This window comes from Bombina bombina, chromosome 2 (genome assembly GCF_027579735.1).
Source record: "Bombina bombina isolate aBomBom1 chromosome 2, aBomBom1.pri, whole genome shotgun sequence".
Lineage (NCBI taxonomy): Eukaryota > Metazoa > Chordata > Amphibia > Anura > Bombinatoridae > Bombina > Bombina bombina.
The window spans coordinates 604,411,931-604,438,136 of NC_069500.1; the positions used below are offsets into that span (position 1 = coordinate 604,411,931).

Sequence of the window (26,206 nt, forward strand, 5' to 3'; positions counted from 1 at the left end):
TGCCAAGTAGATTCTCTGCCATTTTGGGACACTTTCTTGAACAAAGGGAGATAACAGTTTTAAGGCCTGAACCTTTGCGATATAGTGGATAAATCTTTCTTAGATGACCAACAGGAAATTCTGGAAACTGAATAATCATTTGGTTATGTTATAACGTATAGCAGTGACTATAATTTAATATTTTAAAGCAAATACATTCATTGTTGCTACAGTTTAATTGAAGTTAGTAATTTTAAAAGGGCACTTTGTATTTTATGCTTATATCTATAGTCCTGTGTAGTCTTAGCTAGTCACATTAATGCCAAATAATTTCATTTGCTAGATAAAGGTCTTTTGTATTTCATATTTTTAAGTCAGGCTTATTATTGTAAGTAAATCTCTCTGGTGTGTATTCATTTATTTGCAGAATCTCTCTCTCTCATATATACACACACATTATATATATATATATATATATGAAAAACAAACTAAAATCTTTTAGGCAGAGGGAAGAAAAAAAAATATAAAAATAAAATAATATGGTTGCATAAGTGTGCACACCCTTAAACTAATACTTTGTTGAAGCACCTTTTGATTTTATTACAGCACTCAGTCTTTTTGGGTATGAGTCTATCAGTATGGCACATTTTGACTTGGCAAGATTTGCCCACTCTTCTTTGCAAAAACACTCCAAATCTGTCAGATTGCGAGGGCATCTCCTGTGCACAGCCCTCTTCAGATCACCTCACAGATTTTCAATAAGATTCAGGTCTGAGCTCTGGCTGGGCCATTCCAAAACTTTAATCTTCTTCTGGTGAAGCCATTCCTTTGTTGATTTGGATGTATGCTTTGGGTCGTTGTCATGCTGAAAGATGAAGTTCCTCTTCATGTTCAGCTTTCTAGCAGAAGCCTGAAGGTTTTGTGCCAATATTGACTGGTATTTGGAACTGTTCATAATTCCCTCTAGCTTAACTAAGGCCCCAGTTCCAGCTGAAGAAAAAAGCCCCAAAGCATGATGCTGCAACCACGCTTCACTGTGGGTATGGTGTTCTTTTGGTGATATGCAGTGTTGTTTTTGCGCCAAACATATATTTTGGAATTATGGCCAAAAAGTTCAACCTTGGTTTCATCAGACCATAACACCTTTTCCCACATGCTTTTGGGAGACTTCAGATGTGTTTTTGCAAAATGTAGCCTGTCTTGGATGTTTCTCTTCATAAGAAAAGGCTTTCATCTTGCCACTCTACCCCATAGGCCAGACATATGAAGAATATGTGAGATTGTTGTCACATGTACCACACAGTCATATTCCTGCAGTTCCTTTAATGTTGCTGTAGGCCTCTTGGTAGCTTTCCAGACCAGTTTTCTTCTCGTCTTTTCATCAATTTTGGAGGGATGTCCAGTTCTTGGTAATATCACTGTTGTGCCATATTTTCTCCACTTGATGATGACTGTCTTCACTGTGTTCCATGGTATATCTAATGCCTTGGAAATCCTTTTGTACCCTTCTCCTGACTGACACCTTTTAACAATGAGATCCCTCTGATGCTTTGGAAGCGCTCTGTGGACCATGGCTTTTGCTGTGGGATGAGTCTAAGAAAATTTCAGGAAAGACCAACTAGAGCAGCTGAACTTTATTTGGGGTTAATTAGAGGCACTTTAAATGATGGCAGGTGTATGCTGACACTTATTTAACATGATTTTGAATGTGATTGCTTAATTCTGAACACATCTACATCCCCACTTATGCAACCACATTTTAAATTTTTTTATTTTCTACCCTCCACCTAAAAGATTTCAGTTTGTTTTTCAATTGAGTTGTACAGTTTATAGGTCACATTAAAGGTGGAAAAAGTTCTGAAATGATTTATCTTTGTCTCATTTTTTTTACATCACAGAAACCTGACATTTTAACAGGGGTGTGTAAACTTTTTATATCCTCTGTATACACACATATATATATATATATATATGTATATATATGTAACATAATTTATGTAAGAACTTACCTGATAAATTCATTTCTTTCATATTGGCAAGAGTCCATGAGCTAGTGACATATGGGATATACAATCCTACCAGGAGGGGCAAAGTTTCCCAAACCTCAAAATGCCTATAAATACACCCCTCACCACACCCACAATTCAGTTTAACGAATAGCCAAATGGACAGCTGTAATGACAACAAAAACAGAGGCGCCACATGTGTAGATCAATAAGGACCAACAATATCCAAGTGAAACAAGCTACAGGATACTCACAAACGTGAAGGCACTCAATTGTGCCTATAGGAACAGGCTGGTATTTTCACAGCAAACCAGCTGGCTGTACAAGGGAATCCCCGTCGTGATATCCTATGGTTCTTGTTGTCCCAACCGTGACCCTTGCCTGGGTCACTTTCAGCAGAAAGGAACTGGAGTGAAGAGGGGAGAAAGGCTAAACAGCCCTTAGGTTACTTGCAAGTGAAATGCCACACTAACACCAGGCTTGTATAAAAATTAAAACAAGTATTTTATTGTGCAAGAATAAAAATACCATCAGTTCATCAAAATACAGCTGGTTGTGTTTGAAAGGCAAATCTCCTTGTATGTACAGAGATAATAGCGACGCGTTTCTCAGGCTTGTATACTCTGACCCTGTTTTAATTCCCTTTAAATAGGGCTCAGTAACCATATGTTTCCAATGAACCCTCCCCTTTCTTCACATAAACCAATAAAACCTCTCTCCCTAAACGCCCACTTGTTGCAATAATTAGGGAAATACTATGAAATTATATATATATATATATATATATATATATATATATATATATATATATATATATATATATATATATATATATATATATAAACCAATATAATCTCCTGTGAGTTGTGACCCATACGTTGGTAACTATAAAATTACATAAGTGTGAATCCATGCCGATTTTGAAATAATTACAAATTGGACTAATATAAACAAACTACGTAAATGAAGTCTCCTTAACCAATAACAACCAATCTTATGGGGGTTTGTGTCTCATGACAAATCTGATTGGTGTGCGCCCTGATCATAAGAAAGACTACACAGACCGTCATGCCTTTATGTGTCACTCATGTATAGAGCTTCCCGGAAGTGTATCAGCATGACCGTCTGATTTGCTAAGTGCCCTCCCGACGGCGGAAGTGATATAATAGCAAAGCACTCGGGTTGCATAATTATAGGCAATAAATTAACCCAATGCGCTAAGCAAAGGCACCCGAATGGTCAGAATGAGACAATAACGAGTACACACTATACATAGATAAGATTGTTAGATGTAATGCAATGTTAGTACATCTCTAAATGTTCCATCATCTCAATTGTAAAAAATATAGGCACTCGCGAGTACGCATTGTGCATAATATATCTATGAAGTAAATGATATAATGATACATTGATAGATATCTGAGCAATACCTAATGTGCTAGTGTGATGGATTAATATGTGACATGTATCTGAATAATACCTAATAAAAAAAAGTGCAATGTCCGTGATTATGGCAAAATATTTATATGAAAGTGCTATAATAAACAATGCTATATCTCCTGTGTGTGGATGGTCATAAAGAACGTATCATAGAAATTATTGGTGATGTGATTATTGCGAATGTGTGATGAAAACCTGTAATAGTGTGAATATGTGTATATATGGATCTAACAATTATGTGAGAGATTATATAAATATATTATCTAAAAGTGACTGTGAGAACATGTAGATATATTAATCAACACATAATCTAAAAATATATATGCTCACTACATGGGTAATGACCTATATTCGAATATATACTAAAGTGAATCTAACCATTAAGTGAAATTATTTAAACAAAATTCTCAAAGGAATTTAAAAGGCCACATCACCTAAGCATATATACACTCACTATGTGAGTGGTTACCTACAGACTAATAATATTGTACTAATGATACTAAATATATTATTCATATAGCTAAAAAAATTACTAACAATGCTTTAACATATAGCTAAGCAACAAGTGGGCAGGGAAAGTGCAGTGTACAAAATCTTCCTAAACACTAACAACAAAAATATAAATTAAAAAAAAAAAAATGCAAATAAGTTAAAATTATAAAACATCGAAAATGATAATAATGATGGTCGTTAAAACTTAGATAGTTGGGATGGTTAGAAATATTAATCTACGATAAACTCAGTGAGGACCCTAACATATGACTAGTAATTATTGAATGTAAAGAACAATCATATAAATGCAGCTGAATCTATAACTTCATTAAGGCCAGTGCGAAATAGACTATTGAATTTGAAAATCCAATAGGTTTCCCTTTGTCTAAGCTTGTTAAACCTATTGTACAAATTACTTTTGGGGATACTTTCTATTGGAGTAATTTTGAATGAGCGTTTTCCGGATACATATTTCTCACAAATGTGTCGGGATACACTATGTTTAGATGACTTTACTTTGGTGTTCACTCCATCGGGTTCTGACCTTTCTACAGGTCCTACCTATATACTGGATCCCACATTTGCACGTAAGTGCATAAATGACAAAACTGGAATCACAGGTCATTTTACTTTTAATATGAAATATTTCCCCGTTATTATGTGATACTATGATGGTGAATCCATGAGTTATGTGTTCACACATGAAACATAGTTTCTTTCCACATCTGTATACTCCCATCTTGTTGGAAGTGTTATTTCCTATCTTTCTTCCTGATCTACATATACATACACTAGTTGATTTGTGTGAGATTCTGCAGTACGCAAAGACTGAGCTAGTACCAAGATATCGTCCAAATAAGGAAACACTGCAATACCCTGTTCTCTGATTACAGAGAGTAGGGCACCCAGAACCTTTGAAAAGATTCTTGGAGCTGTTGCTAGGCCAAATGGAAGAGCAACAAATTGGTAAAGCTTGTTTAGAAAAGAGAATATCAGAAACATAATGTTCTGGATGAATCGGAATATGAAGGTATGCATCCTGCAAGCCTATTGTGGACATATAATGTCCTTGCTGAACAAAAGGCAGAATAGTCCTTATATAGTCACCATCTTGAAAGTTGGTACTCTTACATAACGATTCAAAATTTTTCAGATCCAGAACTGGTCTGAATAAATTTTCCTTCTTTGGTACAATGAATAGATTTGAATAAAACCCCAAACCTTGTTCCTGAGGAGGAACTGGCATGATTACCCCTGAAGACTCCAGGTCTGAAACACACTTCAGGAAAGCCTGAGCTTTTACTGGATTTACTGGGATACGTGAGAGAAAAAAAAAATCTTCTCACAGGAGGTCTTACTCTGAATCCTATTCGATACCCTTGAGAGATAATGCTCTGAATCCATTGATTTTGGACAGATTTTATCCAAATATCTTGAAAAACCTTAATCTGCCCCCAACCAGCTGAGCTGGAATGAGGGCTGCACCTTCATGCGGACTTAGGGGCTGACTTCCTAAATGGCTTGGATTTATTCCAATTTGAGGAAGGCTTCCAATTGGAAGTAGACTCCTTGGGGGGAAGATTGAGTTTTTGTTCCTTATTCTGACGAAAGGAACAAAAACGGTTAGAAGCCTTAGATTTACCCTTAGGTTTTTAATCCTGAGGCAGAAAAACTCCCTTCCCCCAGTGACAGTTGAAATAATAGAATCCAACTGAGAACCAAATAAAGTATTACCTTGGAAAGAAAGAGATAGTAATCTAGATTTAGATGTCATATCAGCATTCCAAGATTTAAGCCACAAAGCTCTTCTAGCTAATACAGCTAAAGACATGGATCTAACATCAATTTTGATAATATCAAAAATTGCATCACAATAAAATGATTAGCATATTGCAATAAGCGAATAATGCTAGATAAGTCAGAATCCAATTCCTGTTGCGCTAAATTTTCCAACCAGAATGTTGATGCAGCCGCAACATCAGCCAAAGAAATTTCAGATCTGAGAAGATGACCTGAATATAAATAGGCCTTCCTTAGATAAGATTCAAGCTTCCTATCTAAAGGATCCTTAAAAGGAAGTACTATCCTCCATAGGAATAGTGGTACGTTTAGCAAGAGTAGAAATAGCCCCTTCAACTTTGGGGATTTTTTCCCAAAACTCTATAGATTTTGCTGGTAAAGGATACAATTTTTTAAACCTTGAAGAAGGAATAAAAGTACCTGGCTTATTCCATTCCCTAGAAATCATATCAGAAATAGCCTCAGGAATAAAAAAACCCTGGAGAAACCACAGGAGGTTTAAAAACAACATTTAAACGTTAATTAGACTGAACGTCAATAGGACTGGTTATCTCAATATCCAAAATAATTAACACTTCTTTTAACCCTTTAAGGACACAGCTTTCAGTTTGCTCAATTGTTTTATGACGGAAAAATTCTGTCATATGTCCTTAAGAGGATAATAAAGAACGCATATACTCTATTTTAAATAAATAAGTAGATTTGTCAGTGTCAATGTCTGAGGAAGGATCTTCTGTATCAGATAGATCCTCATCAGAAGAGGATAAATTATGTTGTTGGTCATTTGAAATTTCATCAACTAAATGAGAAGTTTTAAAAGACCTTTACGTTTATTAGAAGGTGGAAATGCAGACAAAGCCTTCAAAATAGAATCAGAAACAAATTCTTTAAAATTTACAGGTATATCATGCACATTAGAAGTTGAAGGAACTACAATTGGCAATGTGATATTACTGATGGATACACTAACTGCATGTAAAAGTTTATCATGACAACTATTACAAATGTCATTCAGCGAAATAATTTCAACAATTTTACAACAAATGCACTTAGCTTTGGTAGGACCGATGTCAGGCAGCAATGTTCCAGCAGAAACTTCTGAGGCAGGATCAGATAGACATCTTGCAAAATGTAAGAGAAAAAAAACACAACATAAAAAGCAAAATGATCTATTTCCTTATATGACAGTTTCAGGAATGGGGAAAAAAGCAACTAGCATAGGCCTCTGATAGAGAAAAAAAATCAAGAGGCAAACATCAATGGGGTATTGAAATAATGAAAAAGTTTGGCGCCAAGTATGACGCACAACGTAAACTTTTTGGCGCCAAAAATAGCCGGAAATGACACTCTCGCGTCACTAATGATGCAACCGTGTGAAAGGTCTCGGCGTCAAGTATGACGCCGGAAAATGATGAAAATGCGTCAGACGTATTTTACCGCGCCAAAAATATGTTCACGCCAAGAATGAAGCAATAAAGTTTAGCATTTGACGCACCCGCAGGCCTAATGCCACCCGCAATTTGCAAGAACTAGTCAATTGAAAAAAAGACTAAACCCCAGGTAAGAAAAACATTTCTATAAAAGATGTTTATATTACCCAAATATGAAACTGACAGTCTGCAGAAGGAAATACATGAACCTGACTCATGGCAAATATAAGTACAATACATATATTTAGAACTTTATATAAATGCATAAAGTGCCAAACCATAGCTGAGGTGTCTTAAGTAATAAAAAACATACTTACCAAAAAACACCCATCCACATATAGCAGATAGCCAAACCAGTACTGAAACAGTTATAAGTAGAGGTAATGGTAAATTGAGAGTATATCGTCAATCTGAAAAGGGAGTTAGGAGATGAATCTCTACGACCAATAACAGAGAACCCATGAAATAGACCCCCGTTAGGGTAATCATCGTATTCAATAAGTGATACTCCCTTCACGGCCCTCTGACATTCGCTGTACTCTGAGAGGAATCGGGCTTCAACAATGCTGAGAAGCGCATATCAACGTAGAAATCTTAGCACAAACTTACTTCACCACCTCCATAGGAGGCAAAGTTTGTAAAACTGAATTGTGGGTGTGGTGAGGGGTGTATTTATAGGCATTTTAAGGTTTGGGAAACTTTGCCCCTCCTGGTAGGAAATGTATATCCCATACGTCACTAGCTCATGGACTCTTGCCAATTACATGAAAGAAAAGTATATATTTATATTATATTATATTATATTATATATATATTATATATATATATATATATATATATATATATACACACACACAGTTTTTTTCTTTATCATACACTACCACCTATAATAAAACGCAATTTCCAGTCAACATGAAAAGTTTGTCCTTTAAAAAGGACCAGTAAATACAGTCGATTTGCATAATCAACAAATGCATGATAAAAAGACAATGCAATAAAACTTAGTCTTAACTTAAAAAAGGTAGTAGATTTTTTTTCTGACAAATTTGAGTTATGTCTATTTCCACTCCTCCTGTATTATATGACAGCCATCAGCCAATCACAAATGCAAATATACGCAAATTTGATAATGGTCTATCTGAATCATAAACTTTTTTTTTTACTTGAGTGTCCCTTTAATAATGACACATACAGTCAAAAAAAAAAATGTTCAGATATAATGCTCAGATTTACCATCACTTTAAGGCAACGGTGGCTCTTTGGCGCCTGGTTTTGTCGAGCATTAAAAAAAAAAATATATAAGTGTTACTGTTCCTATAAAGGGGCATGATGGTTAAACATTCAGACTGTCAGATGAAATATTGTTGTAGTTTATATTTTAAAATAATATATTTAACTTTTTTTTTTTTTTTTTACAAAAAATAAAATAAAAATACCCACAGCATTGGCAGAGGTGGTCTTCCTGTCTAGTTTCCACCGTTTTCTTAAGAGTGCACCCAAAACGTACTTAAAAGGGACACTATCCCCTTAAATTTCTAGACATAATAATGCAATCAAAGCACAGATTATCCTGAGAATATTATGCAGATGTATTTTTAAAAACTACATGAGCTGTAGAAATATTTTTCCAAATGTTCTGGCCTCCTGTATCAGGTAACAGCCAATCACAGTCTAGTATATGTATACTCTGAACTTGTGCACATAACCAATATTGACTTTAGCGTCTTTTTAATAAAACTTTTAAGTTGATTGGAGTAGCCATGTTAGTCCAGTGATTTAGATAACATAAGTATTGCATTGAAGCAAGTTTTTTAGATTTGAAAAAGGAAAGTACACTTCCGAAAGCTTGTTAACTTATAAATGTATAGTTAGTCCAATAAAATAAAAAATCTGCTCAATGCAATACTTTTGTTAAATAAAAGTTTTACATACGCATATATTCTGTGAGTGCCCTGTGCACCAGCATTCAAACACTACACCTCCTGAAAGAGTCAGTGGTGGCTTGTATGACAACATACACCACCACCAGCTCTCTGAGCAGGCATTGTGGTTAAATACTAATGCAAACAACAAGGAGGCTGTATCCAAAAAAAAAAGGGTTAAAATCCCTTTAATTATTAAAGCATGGGGATCAACATAGAACACAGCGTTTCGGGGTGGTCCCCTTAATCATGTGATACCACTCATACAATGCCCTAATTTATAGCACTTCCCATAAATCAATTATAGCAATTAATAAATTACAATTGAGTTGATTGAAATAGGGCAAATAGTATAAAAAGTCAAGTAACAAAACTACATAAAATGTATACAATATATAAAAAAGGTTAATTTAAAAACAATAATGCCTAATATTATATTACAACCAGCAAAGTATATCCAGCTTAATACTGTGAAATAAATGGATGCAAAGCATTTTTAGCTAGACCTGAGTATCAGATGTTAAATTAATAAACACTCAAATTCATAAAGATATTACAAGTCTACTAATAAAAAAAAAAACTGACCAATTGATTTCTTTTTTCATTCCCTTAGGCTCCATAGTGTCTAGTCTGACTATCCTAAAGACCTCACGTTGCTTCAAGAGCAATTCCTTATTGCTCCCCAGTCTAGGGATGTCAACCTTCTCAATGACATGGAAGCGCAATTGATTAAATTGGTGGCCAAACTGTACAAAATGGGCAGCTACTGGGGCAGTTACAACCTTACATTGCTCTTATGCTCACTTATACAATATTTAATACGTCTGGTGGTCTCTCCGACGTAACCACGCCCACAAGGGCATTTCATAAGATAAACAACAAAAGATGTAAGACATGTATAGTGTGCATTATGTCTAAATTTTTGTCCAGTCAATGGATGAGAAAAATAAGGCCCCTTTATGACCGAACTATATTTAACACAGCCAAGGCAACGAAAACATCTAAGATTCTTTTCAGATATAAAAGATTGTTTCAAAGTTTTTTTAGAACCTATATCAGCTCTTATAAGATCATCCCTCAAGTTCTTACTCCTCTTAAAGACCGTCATGGGTGGCTGCTTAAATTCCTCTACATCAGATATACATTCCCCCAATGAATACCAGCATTTACGTATAATTTTCGTGATTCGGTTGCTTTCCTGACAGAATTCAGATATAAAGGTTAACCTCTTTTTCTTTTTTTTTGCCAATTGTTTACCTATCAAATCATTTCTAGGAGTAGCTCTAACCTCAGTAGTGACCTGATCTATCAAAGCATGTGGATAAACCCTTATAAGAATTTTTTCTTTTAACCTCAGGGGGACAGTATTTTCATCTGAAACTATTTTTTTCACCCTAAATCCAGCCCCTTTCTTAATCACAGACACATCCAGGAAGTCTATTCTAGTTTCAGACCACGTCACTTTGAATTTAATATGGCAAGTACACCTATTCAATTTGTCCGCAAATTGGGCCAGGGCTCCAATGTCGCCAACCCACACACCAAAAATATTGTCAATGTAGCACCACACTGACGAAAAAACTCATTTTTAAAAACAAATTTTTCCTCAAAGGAATTCATAAAGATATTGGCGTAATTAGGTGTGACATTGGAGCCCATGGCAGTCCCTTGTAGCTGTAAAAAGAACAAATCTTCAATAAGAAAATTGTATAATACAATCTCCAAAAGCTGCAAGAGAAAATATATTTGTCCATTATAAAGACCACAGGAATATAACACAGATCAAACAGCCCCCAACCCACTCATGTGTGATAGCCGTGTAAAGGCTGGTAACATCAAGGGAATAAAGTATAAATTTATCTGTAAAATTGTGTATCTTCTCTAGGAAGTCTCCCGTGTCCCTGATGAATGTGCTGATTGTCTATGCAGGACGTTGTTCATCTGGTATTAACCTTGGTATCCTGTTGGTACCGTAACATTGGTGGCAAGCGACGGAATGAACCTTATCGCCCAGAAGAGCAACTACACAAGCCAGTAACCTCAGGAAGAGGGGGATTATTACAATACTGACTAAGATGGAAAGAGTACCAGGGACAGAAGGAACCAAAGGGCCCAGCATATCAGACAGAACCCCTGAAGAAGCAAGCTTTGATCGGGCGGTTAAAATAAGACTGGCATATTATGGCCCCAACCCATCTGCGGAAATTATCGACCGGGTCATAGCAGCTGTGGAGGCCAACCTACTTCGCCAAAGCGGCGCTTCAGCAGCTCAAATCACAGCAAACCCAGGGGAAAAGGGAAAAGTAAATTTTGCAGCTTTTAAAAACTTCCTGGAAACAGGAGAGATTGATGGGTACCTTGCGGATTTTGAGAGGCAATGTGCACTACACAAGGTACCCGCAGAGGACTGGGTCACGATATTATCCGGAAAATTATCCGGCCGGGCCAGTGAGGCTTTTCGGGCCATTCCAGATGAGGAAGTGGAGGATTATAATACTGTAAAAGAGGCTCTGCTCTCCAGGTATGCGGTTACACCGGAGGCATACCGGAGGCGGTTCAGAGACACTGTTAAAGTAGCTGGAGATTCCTACCTTGAGTGGGCATGTAAGGTGCACCGCACAGCAGCTCACTGGATAGCGGGGTGCCAAGCCGTATCTGGGGAAGAGGTGCTGCAGCTATTCCTGTTGGAACATTGCTTCGACAAGTTACCCGCAGGAGTTCGAGAGTGGGTTCGGGACCGTAAACCCTCCACCCTGCATGAAGCGGCTCGCTTGGCAGATGAGTATACAGATGCCCGCAAACTGGACACTGCTACCACTAAGCCCCCTGCTAGAGTGGAGTACAGACCCCCAGTCACCCCAGCAGCTGCCAGTTACCAAACCCCGGCACACTGCTATACCACACTGCCTCCGGCCACGAACTACCCTCAGAGAACCCGGTTCAATTCGCGGGGCTACTCACAACCGATTCGGTGCTTTGGATGTAAGCAACTAGGGCACAAAAGACCAGAGTGTCCCCTAAATGCAGCGAACCAAACACAGTCCTGGAGAAGACCTGCCGGCGGAATCACACGTAACCCTCAGCCTGCGGCCCGCTACGTAGAGGCGCAAGAATGCTGGGGCATCCTACATGAGGCAGACCTTGTGCAAGCTGCCCACCGGAATAACCGGCAACTGGTTAAAGTGAATGGGAAGGAGGTCAGTGGTCTATGGGATACTGGTGCTACCATGACCTTGCTTCGAAAGAACTTGGTGTCTGAGAAACAGCACACAGGAGACACTGTGGCTGTGAGGGTAGCAGGGGGCACTGTGTTCCGCCTACCTGTTGCCAGGGTACATTTGGATTGGGGAGTGGGCGCTAGACCTGTGAATGTGGGGGTCATGAAGGATTTACCCGCTGATATTCTCCTTGGAAATAACTTGACCCCCCTTGTTTCTGCCTACGCTCCTATGGGTCCCGCTGATGTTAACCCTGTGACTACCCGTGCCCAGATCCGTGCAGCAGAGACTGACCCACCTGCTGCTAAGCCCCAGGATGCTGAGCTCAGTAAATCTCTATCCGCTATTGATACGTGGAAGTCCCGTTACAATGCGCTGATGAAGGAGAAGAGTCACGTAGAGGATAAAATGGTCACGTTAAATAATCACGTAACAGTGCTAGCGGGAGAGAAGAGGAGTGCAGAGGAAAAAGCACGTTTAGAACAGGAATCTCTGCTAGACAAGCTGCACCGACAGACTGCAGAAAACACCAGCTTGAGAGTAGAACATGAAACCTTAAAGACAAACTTAGCGACACTTGAGGAGAAGCTGACGCCGGCTCATAGTGAGGTGCAGCAACTCAAGGGCACCCTATGTCAGTATGAAGGGATTGTGGATACCTATAAAGAGCAGGTACAAAAAAAACTCGTAAAGAAGCTGATGGGATTTTGAAGGACTGTTTAGCCCTAGTCTGGGCACTGAGGAAGTTGAACCGTTGTTTGTATGGACAGGAATTCCCTCTCATAACGGGAATACAGATGGATTATCCTGGCAAACTGACATGCCTACCACCTCCTAGTCCGGTCATCCCCAGGTTGACCCGCAAAAGGGTCAAGCCGGGTCTGCCGGAGTGTTCCACAAGGGGGGAGCTATGTGACAGACCCTTGTCAGGACTGAAGGAGTTAACTGTGTTTAGCTTTAAGAAACTATTTTCTAAACACAAGTTGCTGGCTCCAGCTATAATTTAATTAGTGCTAAGCATTCTATTGTTTGATCACCTCCAGAGAGAAAACGCCTAAGTGATAAGAAGGGCCAAGAGTGTCTTGTGGTTGAAGTGTTTAAGTAATATAATTCTATTGTATCATGTCAAAGGGCTTGTTCCCTCCATGTAATGTACAACAGTCTTTCAACCCCCATCTGGGGGGGGGTCAAACCTGTATAAATACTAGGCATCTAGCCTTTAAAGTGATGGTAAACTCTCCCCTTTATAAAATCAGATCTAGAATGTAAGTGCTATTTTAGATGGGGTTTTATTCATCATGTGCAATGAAGATGCGCTATAACTTAGTTATTAATATAGATATGAAATTCAAATACCCCACGTTACACCACCCACTTCAAAAGTCAATCTTCCTGTCAGCTAAATGATTGAATTACTCTCCAATCAATGCTCTAGCTACAACAAAAGTGCCATATGGGGAGAGCGCTGATTGGACAACAATTCAATCTGTTAGCTCACAGAAAATGTTACTTTTGAAGTGGGCGGAGGAGCATGCAGTATTTGAATTTCATATCTATATTAATAACTAAGTTATACTGCATCTTCATTACAGCTAATGAATTAAACTTCATCTAAAATAGCGCTTACATTCCAGATCTGATTTTATAAAGGGGAGAATTTACCATCACTTTAATAAATGTCATTCTTTTTTAAACCTGAAATGTGGAGCTTGGTCTCATGTTTGCAGGGAAACTGATCGAGGTTGTGAAGTGCTGATTCTGTATGCAGGACATTGTTCCCTGGTATTAACCCTTGGTATCCTGTTGGTACCGTAACATTCACTGAGCTGTTGTTCGTTCCTGGTAGAGCGCTTCTCTGTATGCAAATTATTGTTTTTAAATTAACCTTTTTTATATAGTTTACATTTTGTGTAGTTTTGTTACTTGACTTTATATACTATTTGCTCTATTTCAAATCAACTCAATTGAAATTGATTAATTGCAATAATAGATTTATGGGAAGTGCTATAAATTAGGGAATTTTATAACCGTGGTATCACATGATTAAATGTTGTGTTCTATGTCGATCTCCATGCTTTCATAATAAAAGGGATTTTAACCTTTTTTGGATACAGCCTCCTTGCATCAGTATTTGTGGGCTTGGCAGTGGCCCATGGCTGTTCCATAAGTACCTGGTGTAAGTGCTGGTCTAACCTTGTATTGGTTAAATACTGATGCTCCAGTCACACACACTTTTTTTCTGGGCAGCTGACAGGGCTTACAGCAAATTATTAGAGTAAGTGTGCACATGCTTCATACTTATCTTGGGCTAAGCTTGTAGCTTTAAAGGGACATTATACACTCATTTTTTCTTTGCATAAATGTTTTGTAGATGATTTATATAGCCCATAAAGTTTTATTTTAAAATAAATGTATAGTTTTGCTTATTTTTAAAAAACATTGCTCTGATTTTCAGACTCCTAACCAAGCCCCAAAGTTTTATGTGAATACGGTCAGCTACCTTCTCCAGCTTGCTGCTGTTTGTGTAAAGGGTCTTTTCATATGCAAAAGAAGGGGGAGTGGGGGAAAGTGTCTTATTTCCCACTCGCAGTGGGCTTTCCAGCTACCTTTTCAACAGAGCCAAACTGACATCTTCTAAGTAAGTTTTTAAACAGTTTTATACTGGATTTTTATATCAGTATCTGTGCATCTTATTCTTTATACTAGTGTCTATTACATGCAGTTATATGAAAATGAGTGTATATTGTCCCTTTAAGAGATCACTTACTGTGCAAGAGGACACTAAAAACTGGAGACATGTTGTAAAATACATAAAATGCTTGTGCACAAGGAATACTCAAGGATTCTAACCTTTTTAGTTAGCAATGCTGGCTGCCCCCACCCATAATTGGTTATTTAATTTTGTATCCTGCATCAAGTTTAAGGGGGCGCTGAAACATTGGTATTGTTTTATCTAAAAGATGACATCTTAAGCATATTAGTTTTTGCTTTGTTGAAAAGTATAACTGTGTCACAGTCCACCAGCAGATCTGTCTCCTTATCAGCAAGTATGACATTTCTCCTTAGTGAGAACAAATATGCACTTCCTGTTAGTTTGAAAACCAATTCAAAAATAGAAATTGCTTTATGTATTTTATTATTGCGTGTTAATAACTATATGTTTAACCCCTGAAAAGTTGTTAAACCTAGTTAAAATCTACTCCAGATCAGCAAAGCACTACTGGAAACAGCTGCTGAGCCAATGGCAAGAGGCCTATATGCATGTTACCACCAATCACCAACAAGCTCACAGTATTGCATTGCAGCTCCTGAGCCTGCCCAGGTATGCTTTTCAACAAAGAATACCAAAACAACAAAGTAAATTTGATAACAGAAGGAAATTTTACAAAAAGCTCTTATAACTGAATGCTTTCTCTGAATCATGAACATTTAATTTCATGACCCTTTAATACATTTTTTTAAACAAGTTTAAACAGTGGTCTTTTATATGTATGATCGATGTAGTATTGAAGTGCAGCATACTTTTTAGTCTAAGACCTGCTGATTCTTGAAATGCTAACTAGTATAATTGCCAGTCTTAAAAATTCCCTTTTGGGAATTGCAGAAAGCTGTTCCCACAACCAAGAAAAAGCTTCAAAACCTCTGGAACTATGAACTTGCTCTATTGATGACAAAACAAAAACCATGAAAAGACCCATTAGACAAACAAAAGCAGCAGGAGTCTGTAAACGAGCGTATACATCTGACACTATGGCTTGTTTAGGAGTCTGAAAATCATCACAATGTTATTAAAAAATAAGCCCAACTATACATTATTACAAAAACACTCCCAGTGGGCTATATAAATGGATCAAATACAAAACATTTATGCAAAGAAAAATCTAGTGTGCAATGTCTCTTTAATATAGGAGTCACACAAATATAAAATGAGTTGCACATGCTAGTCATAATACATGCTATCAGTCCTCATTTAGTCCAAAATTAAATTACTCAAACATCTCTCTCATTTGTGTCTGCATTCTGATCTGGAAATAGACTTATGGTCCTACAACTAATATTTAAAGACATATTAAACACCCCCCCCCAAAAAAATCATGATTCAGATTGAGAATACAATTTTAAACAACATTCCAATTTATTTCTATTATTTAATTTGCTTCATTCTTAAAGTATCCTTTGTTGCCTATTTAGATATGTTTTTCAACAAAGGCTATCAAGAGAATAAAGCAACTTAGTTAATAGAAGTAAATTGGAAAGTTTAAAAATGTCATGCTCTTCCTAAATCATGCAAGAACAATTTTGGGTTTCATGTCTCTTTAAGGTGATTTCTATATATTTTAGTTAGAGAAAACACTTTTACTGCCATTAATATCTCAACAAGAAAGTATCCCCGAGCATATTTGCCATTTTTATAAAACATTACTGTAATTTAATCTCTCAGATTTTAGGTATAATAAGTACATTTAATAAACCAAAGATTTAGTGATATTTACACATTATGTGTTTTGTCTTTTGCAAATCAAACATTTTAAAAGACAAAAAGAGAAACAGTGCCCCCCACCCCCCTTTCTTTAACACGTGCAATCTGGTTTCTGAACTAATAAAAACTTCCCATTAGTTATCGTCTCCCATCATATTTAACAATGTTATCAAACGTTTCATATTCTGAAGACTTGACAATAGTTAACAAAACAAGTTTCTGTTCTCCAGCAATTCAGTTTTCAAGTTTATTGTGCTCAGCCTCTCCTCTTCCTGTTTTCATCGCAACAAATCCAATCCAAACAAAATGTTTCTAAAACTTCAGCGGCACAGAGGTGGTGCACAGCTGCTGCTGATTCCTTTTACCTAGCTACTGTGAGAACACAACTACAACCGCTGACCCAGATTCAGCCTTACCTGGTAGTGAGATCTGACAGCCATTTTAGGAATAAATCAGGTAGGGTACAGAAATGTCCAGTTGTTTCCTGGGTGTTGTTTCTCGCGTGTAGCTGCTTACAGGGGGCAGCACCTGTGTGTTTGGAGAGAGGACTTAGACCTGCGCGCTTCCCATGCAGCTACTGAGCAGGCAATGGGGTGTGGAGAGAAGCAAAGCAGTGACTCTACCCGGGTGAATTGTACCTCCCACACCAGGAACTCTGTGCTCTAATAATGTGTATGTAAGAGCAGCTGACACCCACCTGCCTAGCCCAGCTCCCAGCCAGGCAGGTCTGACTCCTCACCTAACAGCTGTAATATGATCTGACTCAGACCCTACAGACATTCAGACACAGGCAAACACCCATTGAAAGCTGTGGGAAGAGAGGCAATCAAATGTAGGCTGAAAGGAGGAGGGGGAGTTAACACTAAACAGCACAAATATGCAAGAAAAAAAAGCTTATTTAATATAAAATAAATGATAAATAAACATGTGCTTAGACCAAGTGCTGCACTGATGGGAAAAAAATAATGTTTCCAAGATTTAATGCTTTGGTTATGGAGATGCAAATTGATACACTGCATAAACAGAAGTTTTGCTTGTTTCTACGTTGTAAATTCCTGACAGATTAGCACACTAGTGTATCAACATAAATATGTGTCCCTGATAGCCATTAAACTGAGTGTATAGTAATTAGAGGGACATTAATCTAAAAAATACGTTACTCTTACATTTTTTTTTTAAATAAGCATAGTAACAATCAAAGGTATATTTATTGTTTGTTTTGCCTGCTGTGCTTTTACCAATGACCACAGAAATGCTGGAATGTATAGTTATGACCCTGATACACGCTATGCAGTGATTGTTGAGATCAGTACAATGTCATGTTTACAGTTGACCTCTGGCCACAGCATTACTAAAATAGTAAAACCCTTCACATTTTGCAGACAAAATTAAAGTTTAAACAGCTACAGAATCTGTATTATTTTATACAGGTTAACTCAATGCGTAATTGCTGGCAAATACTATGCACATTTAAAAATTATTTTAATGTCCAATTGTAAAAAATACTCTGCCTTTGAAGTTTGACACCATGTTGCAAATTTGTCATAAAATAGTGCTGACATTTTACAGGTGTATGCTTTTCAATTTTTAATTTTTTTTACAAAGTAAAAATGTTAGCTAGAATGTGCTACATTAAAACTAAAACTATTTGATACAATGTTTTAATACAATGGAATATTGTGTTTCTCCATTTTATATACTACTCTCTGTTGCTGAAATATAAGGGGCATTCTATTGTAAAAATGTTCTATTTTGTTTCTATTCTATTTTTAAACCATCTTTTTCAATTCCAGTCCTCAGGGATTTTCAGGATTACCATGGATGAGAATAGGCTAATAACCTGATCAGCTGATTTTCACCTGTGCTCTGGGAATAGCTGAAAATGTTAGCTCATGGATAAACAACTGGATAAAAGACATACAGGTGAAACTCAAAAAATTAGAATATCGTGCAAAAGTTAATTTATTTCACTAATGCAACATAAAAGGTGAAACTAATACATGAGATAGAATCATTACATGCAAAGCAAGATAGTTCAAGCTGTGATTTGTCATAATTGTGATGATTATGGCTAACAGCTCATGAAAACCCCAAATCCACAATCTCAGAAAATTAGAATATTGTGAAAAGGTGCAATATTCTAGGCTCAAAGTGTCCCACTCTAACCAGCTAATTAAGCCATAACACCTGCAAAGGGTTCCTGAGCCTTTAAATGGTCTCTCAGTCTGGTTCAATAGGAATCACAATCATGGGAAAGACTGCTGACCTGACAGTTGTGCAGAAAACCATCATTGACACCCTCCATAAGGAGGGAAAGCCTCAAAATGTAATTGCAAAAGAAGTTGGATGTTCCCAAAGTGCTGTATCAAAGCACATTAATAGAAAATTTTGTGGAAGGGAAAAGTGTGGAAGAAAAAGGTGCACAAGCAGCAGGGATGACTGTAGCCTAGAGAGGATTGTCAGGAAAAGGCCATTCAAAAGTGTTGGGGACTTTCACAAGGAGTGGACTGAGGCTGGAATCAGTGCATCAAGAGCCAACACACACAGACGGATACTAGACATGGGCTTCAAATGTTGTATTCCTCTTGTCAAGCCACTCCTGAACAACAAACAACGTCAGAAGCGTCTTACCTGGGCTAAAGAAAAAACAGACCTGGTCTGTTGCTCAGTGGTCCAAAGTTCTCTTTTCTGATGAGAGCAAATTTTGCATCTCATTTGGAAACCAAGGACCCAGAGTATGGATAATGATACAATACCAGCATCACCGTGATCCAGAGTTGCAAATACTCAACTTTATTCTTGCACAGAGGGAACAAGAAAGACAACGTTTTGGGCTATCTGCCCTTATTCATGTCATAACAGGTAATACCCAAAATGCTCACCTTTATACACAGTCACAGGTGGTTCAATTAACTTAAAGGGACAGTCAAGGCCAAAAAAAACTTTTATTTTTCAAATAGGGCATGTAATTTTAAACAACTTTCCAATTTACTTTTATCAACAATTTTGCTTTGTTCTCTTGGTATTCTAGTTGAAAGCTAAACCTAGGAAGGCTCATATGATAATTTCTAAGCCCTTGAAGGCCGCCTCTAATCACATGCTTTGTATTTGCTTTTCACAGCAGGGGAGAGTAGTTCAGGTAAACCATATAGATAGAATTGTGATCACGCCCGTGGGTTGTGGCAGACACTGCACTAATTGGCTAAAATGCAAGTCAATAGATAATAACTAAAAGTCATGTGATTAGGGGCGGTCAGGAGATGCTTAGATACAAGCTAGTCACAGCAGTAAAAAGTGTATTAATATAACTGTGTTGGTTTTGCAAAACTGGGGAATGGGTAATAAAGGGATTATCTATCTTTTTAAAGAACAAAAATTCTGGTGTTGACTGTCCCTTTAACATTCTCATTTACTCCTTCATAATCCTTACAGAGTTTACTTCTACTATATCTCCACCTAGTGGTATCAATTGTAATTAAATTTCAAAGCAAAACAGAACATTATGGCAGCAGATATCTATACAAATAAATTCCATTCCATATCTCTATTCATTCATTTTGGATACATAGAATCTAATTTATAAATCCAATGTGCTTCTCGCTTCTTGAGATAAAGCTCTCTATTACCACCCCTCCTTAAAGGGGCAACATGTTCAATTATTTGAAATCTAAGTTGAGAGACAGAATGACCAGCTTCAACAAAATGGTGGGCCACAGGGGCTTCCTTATCCTTGCGTCTTATTGCTGATTTATGCTGTATCATTCTGTCTCTTACTTTTTGGGTTGTCTCACCCAAATAAATAATCCCACATGGACATTTAATTAAGTAAACTACATAAGTAGTATTATATGTATGAAATCCTTACATTTTAAATTTCTGACCAGTAAGGGGTGTGTAAATGTATCTCCTTTAATCATACTGTTACAGTTTGAGCAGGATAAACAAGGGAATCAACCATTCTTCTTGGATGTAATATATCTTATCTGTTTTATTGCTCCCTACATCAGCCCTCACCAATCTATCCTTAATGTTACACGATCTCTTATATGCTGAAAGGGGATAGTTCTTAAAGACATCATGGGATGGATGACAATCGCTCAATAAATGCCAATGTTTCCTTACAATCCCTAAAATATGTTTACTTAGTACATTGATTAAATTCAGAAACAAATATCTAGTTGAAACTAGATTAAATGAGATGGGCAATAAATTTATTACAAGGGGATATCCAAAATGTAATATCCATTAAACCATTAAAAAAGTCCATGAAATTCCTAGAAGTGAGGTGTTGAGACCTAAACTAAAGGAGGAGAGTAAACAAAAACAGAAAGGATGGCTTTTGTTTCTGAGTATGGAGGAAGAATGGAGAGGCACACACTGCAAGATGTTTGAAGTCCAGTGTGAAGTTTCCACAGTCTGTGTTGATTTGGGAAACCATGTCATCTGCTGGTGTTGGTCCACTGTGCTTCATTAAGTCCAGGGTCTACGCAGCCCTCTTCCAGGAGATTTTGGAGCACTTCATGCTTCCTTCCGCAGATGAGCTCTATGGGGATGCTGACTTCATTTTCCAGCAGGACTTGGCACCTGCCCACACTGCCAAAAGCACCAAAACTTGGTTCAATGACCGTGGGATTACTGTGCTTGATTGGCCAGCAAACTCGCCCGACCTGAACCCCATAGAGATTCTATGGGGCATTGCCAAGAGAAAGATGATAGACATGAGAACAAACAATGTAGAAGAGCTGAAGGCCGCTATTGAAGCATCCCAGTCTTCCATAACACCTCAGCAGTGCCACAGGCTGATAGCTTCCATGCCACGCCGCATTGAGGCAGTAATTGCTGCAAAAGGGGCCCAAACCAAGTACTGAGTACATACAGTATGCATGCTTATATTTTTCAGAGGTCCGCTATTGTTCTATGTACAATCCTTGTTTTATTGATTGCATGTAATATTCTAATTTTCTGAGATTGTGGATTTGGGGTTTTCATGAGCTGTAAGCCATAATCATCACAATTATGACAAATCACGGCTTGAACTATATTGCCTTGCATGTAATGAGTCTATCTCATATATTAGTTTCACCTTTTAAGTTGCATTAGTGAAATAAATGAACTTTTGCACAATATTCTAATTTTCGAGTTTCCCCTGTATAACAATGAGTTGTAATTATTGGGGTCCCCCATGACTGTTAACATACTCTGTTCTTTTTAATATTTTGATAAATGACTTGAAGGAAGAGGAGCAACATCTTTATTTTTTCTGATGATACAAAGTTATGTAAGATGATTAGGTCAGTGCAGGATGTAATTGCTTTGCAAGGAGATTAAAAAAAAATGAAGGTATGGGCTGGTAAGTGACAAATGAGATTTAATATTTGTAAATGGAAGTTTTTACATTCTGAAAGTAAAATTATACAGGCAACCTATATAAATGGACTAGACTAAGCAAAACAGCAGCGGAAAAGGATTTTGTACTTATAGATAACAAGCTAAAAGAGGCATAGACGGAGTGTTGTCTACTCCCTTTGTAATATCTAAAGATACTAGAAAGGGATGCCCCCTGTCACCCCTACTCTTAGCGTGCTTGATACAGGCATTTGCTATCAGAGGAATTGGAGGAAGCCGGATTCGTCACAGATCTGCTAAAGAAAACAGGAGATGCGGGTAGAGGATCAGCGTTATGTTTACTATAACGCAAAGGTAAGTATTTTAAAAAATAAGCGTCTTTGTAAATTTTAAATAATTAAAGTTTCCCTGTTTTTAAGATAATTTTTTGATACTGGGCTTTAAATCATTAAAGTTTACAATCACTTTAGATGTTTAAAACATACCATTAGAAGAAAAAAAAAATATATTTACTTTTCATGGAAACAATCCTGAAGATGACCACTAATCATAAGTTGTATGTAAATGGTCTGTGCAAGAGCATGCACGTGTATGTGCACGTCAGTCTCATGGTCAGTTAAGAAATAATATCCATAGAAGACTATTTGTATTGGCTAAGCTATGATTACTGAACAATGGGTAAAGAAAAGATAAGTACATGAAAGTGACTCCTATTCTGAAAATGGACATGTTCATTTAATTATAAAAAAAAGTGTTGGATTGTCAATAATAATAATAATAATGAATTCCCTTTTGGGAAAACTATTGTTAATTATTACACAGAAGGAATTCTCAGAGATGTACTGATATATTTACTTACCGATGATACCAAACTTCTTGCCCAATGTGATTAATTGGAAAAATTATTTGAAGGGTTCCATAATTGGTTTAATTGTATACAAGTGCATAATTATATTAAGACAAGTGCATTCGGTTCCTTTTTTAGGATTCGAATGCAGAAGAAGGAGGCCGCTCATGCACTTCTTTTCAGAGCCGGATTTATTCTTGGGAAAGTTCAACACACTAAGATCTGGATTTTCACAGCAAAGATATTAGGACATAAAACTCCCAAAAACTCTTTCATGATTCAGATAGAGAATACAATTAAAAAAAAAACTGGGTGAGCCAAGAACATGAAGCATATATGTGCAGCAACCTGAGCCTATCTAGGTATCCTTTTCAACAAAGGATACCAAGTGAACAAAACAAATAAGATAATATAAGTAAATTGGAAAGTTGTTTAAAATCACAAGCTCTATCTGAATCCTGAAATAAACAATTTTGGGTTTCGTGTCTCTTTAACTGAAAACACTATTTGAGTGGAATATTTGTTCTTTATTGGTTTAGCACTTTAGCGTTATACAACATGAAATCTATTACCCAAAAAGAAAGAACTACACCTGTGCTATCCGACATGATTATTGTTGTGCGTATGAACTTATAATACCAAAGCAAAAATACAAGCAGTATGGATTGTGCTCCAATTATGTTAATGTTTCATATCACTTGCATCTTTGTGCTCCACTTGTAATCTAATGAAAAACAATACTGGTTGCTCACGGATATAAAACCAGAAATCCTTTATTGCCTCGGATTAAAAACATCTCAATGTAAAAAATACATATTACAAAAACTGCATAGCTGGATGAGATCATGTAATGTGTTTCAGCTCTCAACCGTACTCATAGAATGTATAGTCTATGGGGCAGAAGAACCGCTAACAAACAAATAGATAAGGAGTGAACAGCTTACACATCCTTATACTGGAAGCTGAGTGCTGCAGCAATGAAGACTGATGGAGGTGATGGAGGATTATACAGTAAATTGCTTCATGCTCACATAGTTATTGTTAATTTTAGTGCTGCCCTCCACACTATGCATGAGGATTATTGTATGGAACACTTTAAAGGGGCAGTTAACACTTAAAATGTTATTGTTTAAAAAGATAAGGTAATCCCTTTATTTTCCTTTTCTCAGTTTTGCACAACCAACACTGTTATATTAATATACTTTTTACCTCTGTGATTACCTTGTATCTAAGCTTATGCAGACAGCCTCTTATCTTAGATCTTTTGACAGACTAGCATTTCAATTCAGTCAATTAGTGCTGTCTCCACTTAAATAACTCCACTAGAGTGAGCACAATGTTATCTATATGGCACACATGAACAAACAGTACATGTTATAAGCTATTCACAGCCAGACGGTGAGCTAAGAGTTTGAGTGCAGAGTCTTATAAATTAGCATATTAGACCTAGGTTTAGCTTTTTACAAAAAAAACCAAGAGAAAAAAGCAAATTTAATGATAAAAGTAAATTGGCAAGTTGTTTAAAATTCCATGCCCTATCTGAATCACGAAAGTTTAATCCCTTAACGAGCAACGACGTATGGGGTACATCATGCAAAAAATGCAGTTAACGAAAGAGGACGGTCCCCCTTACGTCGTTGGTCTTTGAAAGTGGCGGAAGCGATCCTGATTGCTTCTAGCTGCTTTTATGTTATTGCAGTGATGTCTCGATATTGAGGCATCCTGCCATAACACTTTCTAGCAGTCCGATGCAGAGAGAGCCACTCTGTGGCCCTCTCTGCATCGGCCATCGATGGCCGTAATCGTTGGTGGGTGGGAGCTGATGCAGGGAGGCGGATGGGCGGCCATCGGTGAAGGAGGGGGGGTCGCGTGCATGCACGGAGGTGGGTGTGCGCACGGGCGTGGGTGGGAACCCTACACCATGGGACAATATGGCACAGGTACGGTGGGAAAGAGGACTGGGGAGGGTGGGAATTTAAAATTAAGGGATCTGGGAGAGGGTGGGGGGTTGGATGTTGAGGGGAGGCAATTACACTATAGAAAACATTCAATATTTCTTTAATAAAACATAAAAAATCTAAATAAAACATAAAACATATTTTATTTTAAACTGGGTAATGGCAGACAGCTGCCAGTACTCAAGATGGCACACAATAAGGCAGATGGGGAGGGGTAGAGAGCTGTTTGAGGGGAATCAGGGAGGTTGGGGGCTAAGGGGGGATCCTACACAGCAGAATTATAAAAAAAAACAAAAGAAAAACTTTTCTTTTAGTACTGCCAGACTTTCTGCCAGTACTTAAGATGGCGGGACAATTCTGGGGAGGGGGAAGAGGCTGTTTGGGAAGGATCAGGGGGTGTGATGTGTCCGGTGGGAGGCTGATCTCTACACTAAAGCTAAAATTAACCCTGCAAGCTCCCTACAAGCTACCTAATTAACCCCTTCACTGATAGACATAATACACGTGTGATGCACAGCGGCATTTAGCAGGCTTCTAATTACCATAAAGCAACGCCATATATGTCTGCTATTTCTGAGCAAAGGGGATCCCAGAGAAGCATTTACAACCATTTGTGCCATAATTGCACAAGCTGTTAATTAACTTCAGTGAGAAAACTAAAATTTGTGAAAAAGTGAACAATTTTTTTTATTTGATCACATTTGGCAGTGAAATGGTGGCATGAAATATACCAAAATGGGCCTAGATCAATACTTTGGGTTGTCTACTACATTACACTAAAGCTAAAATTAACCCTACAAGCTCCCTAATAACCCCTTCACTGCTGGGCATAATACACGTGTGGTGCGCAACGGCATTTAGCAGCCTTCTAATTACTAAAAGGCAACGCCAAAGCCATATAAGTCTGTTACCTAAACCTAAAGTCTGTGAAAAAAATGACAGATATCAGTGTTCCAATGTAACTATCGCTAATTTTGAAAAAAAGTGGTTTGGAAATAGCAAAGTGCTACTTGTATTTATGGCCCTATAACTTGCAAAGAATGCAAAGAACATGTAAACATTGGGTATTTCTAAACTCAGGACAAAATTAAGAAACTATTTAGCATGGGTGTCTTTTGGTGGTTGTAGATGTGTAACAGATTTTGAGGGACAAAGTTAGAAAAAGTGTGTTTTTTTTCCAGATATTTTATCATTTTTTTATAGTAAATTATAAGATATGATGAAAATAATAGTATCTTTAGAAAGTCCATTTAATGGCCAGAAAAACGGTATATAATATGTGTGGGTA

General features: G+C 37.4%; 1 protein-coding gene across 1 annotated transcript in view; it reads right to left on the reverse strand.

Moving 5' to 3' along the window:
* The window catches only part of LOC128649318 (tight junction protein ZO-2), a gene marked incomplete in the record, with an annotated part of 134,081 nt that extends 116,627 nt beyond the window's left edge, over positions 1-17,454 (reverse strand). The window contains 1 exon segment of the mRNA XM_053702525.1: positions 17,184-17,454. Coding sequence (XP_053558500.1) covers positions 17,184-17,207 — 24 coding nt within the window.
* Between the last annotated feature and the right edge of the window lie 8,752 nt (positions 17,455-26,206).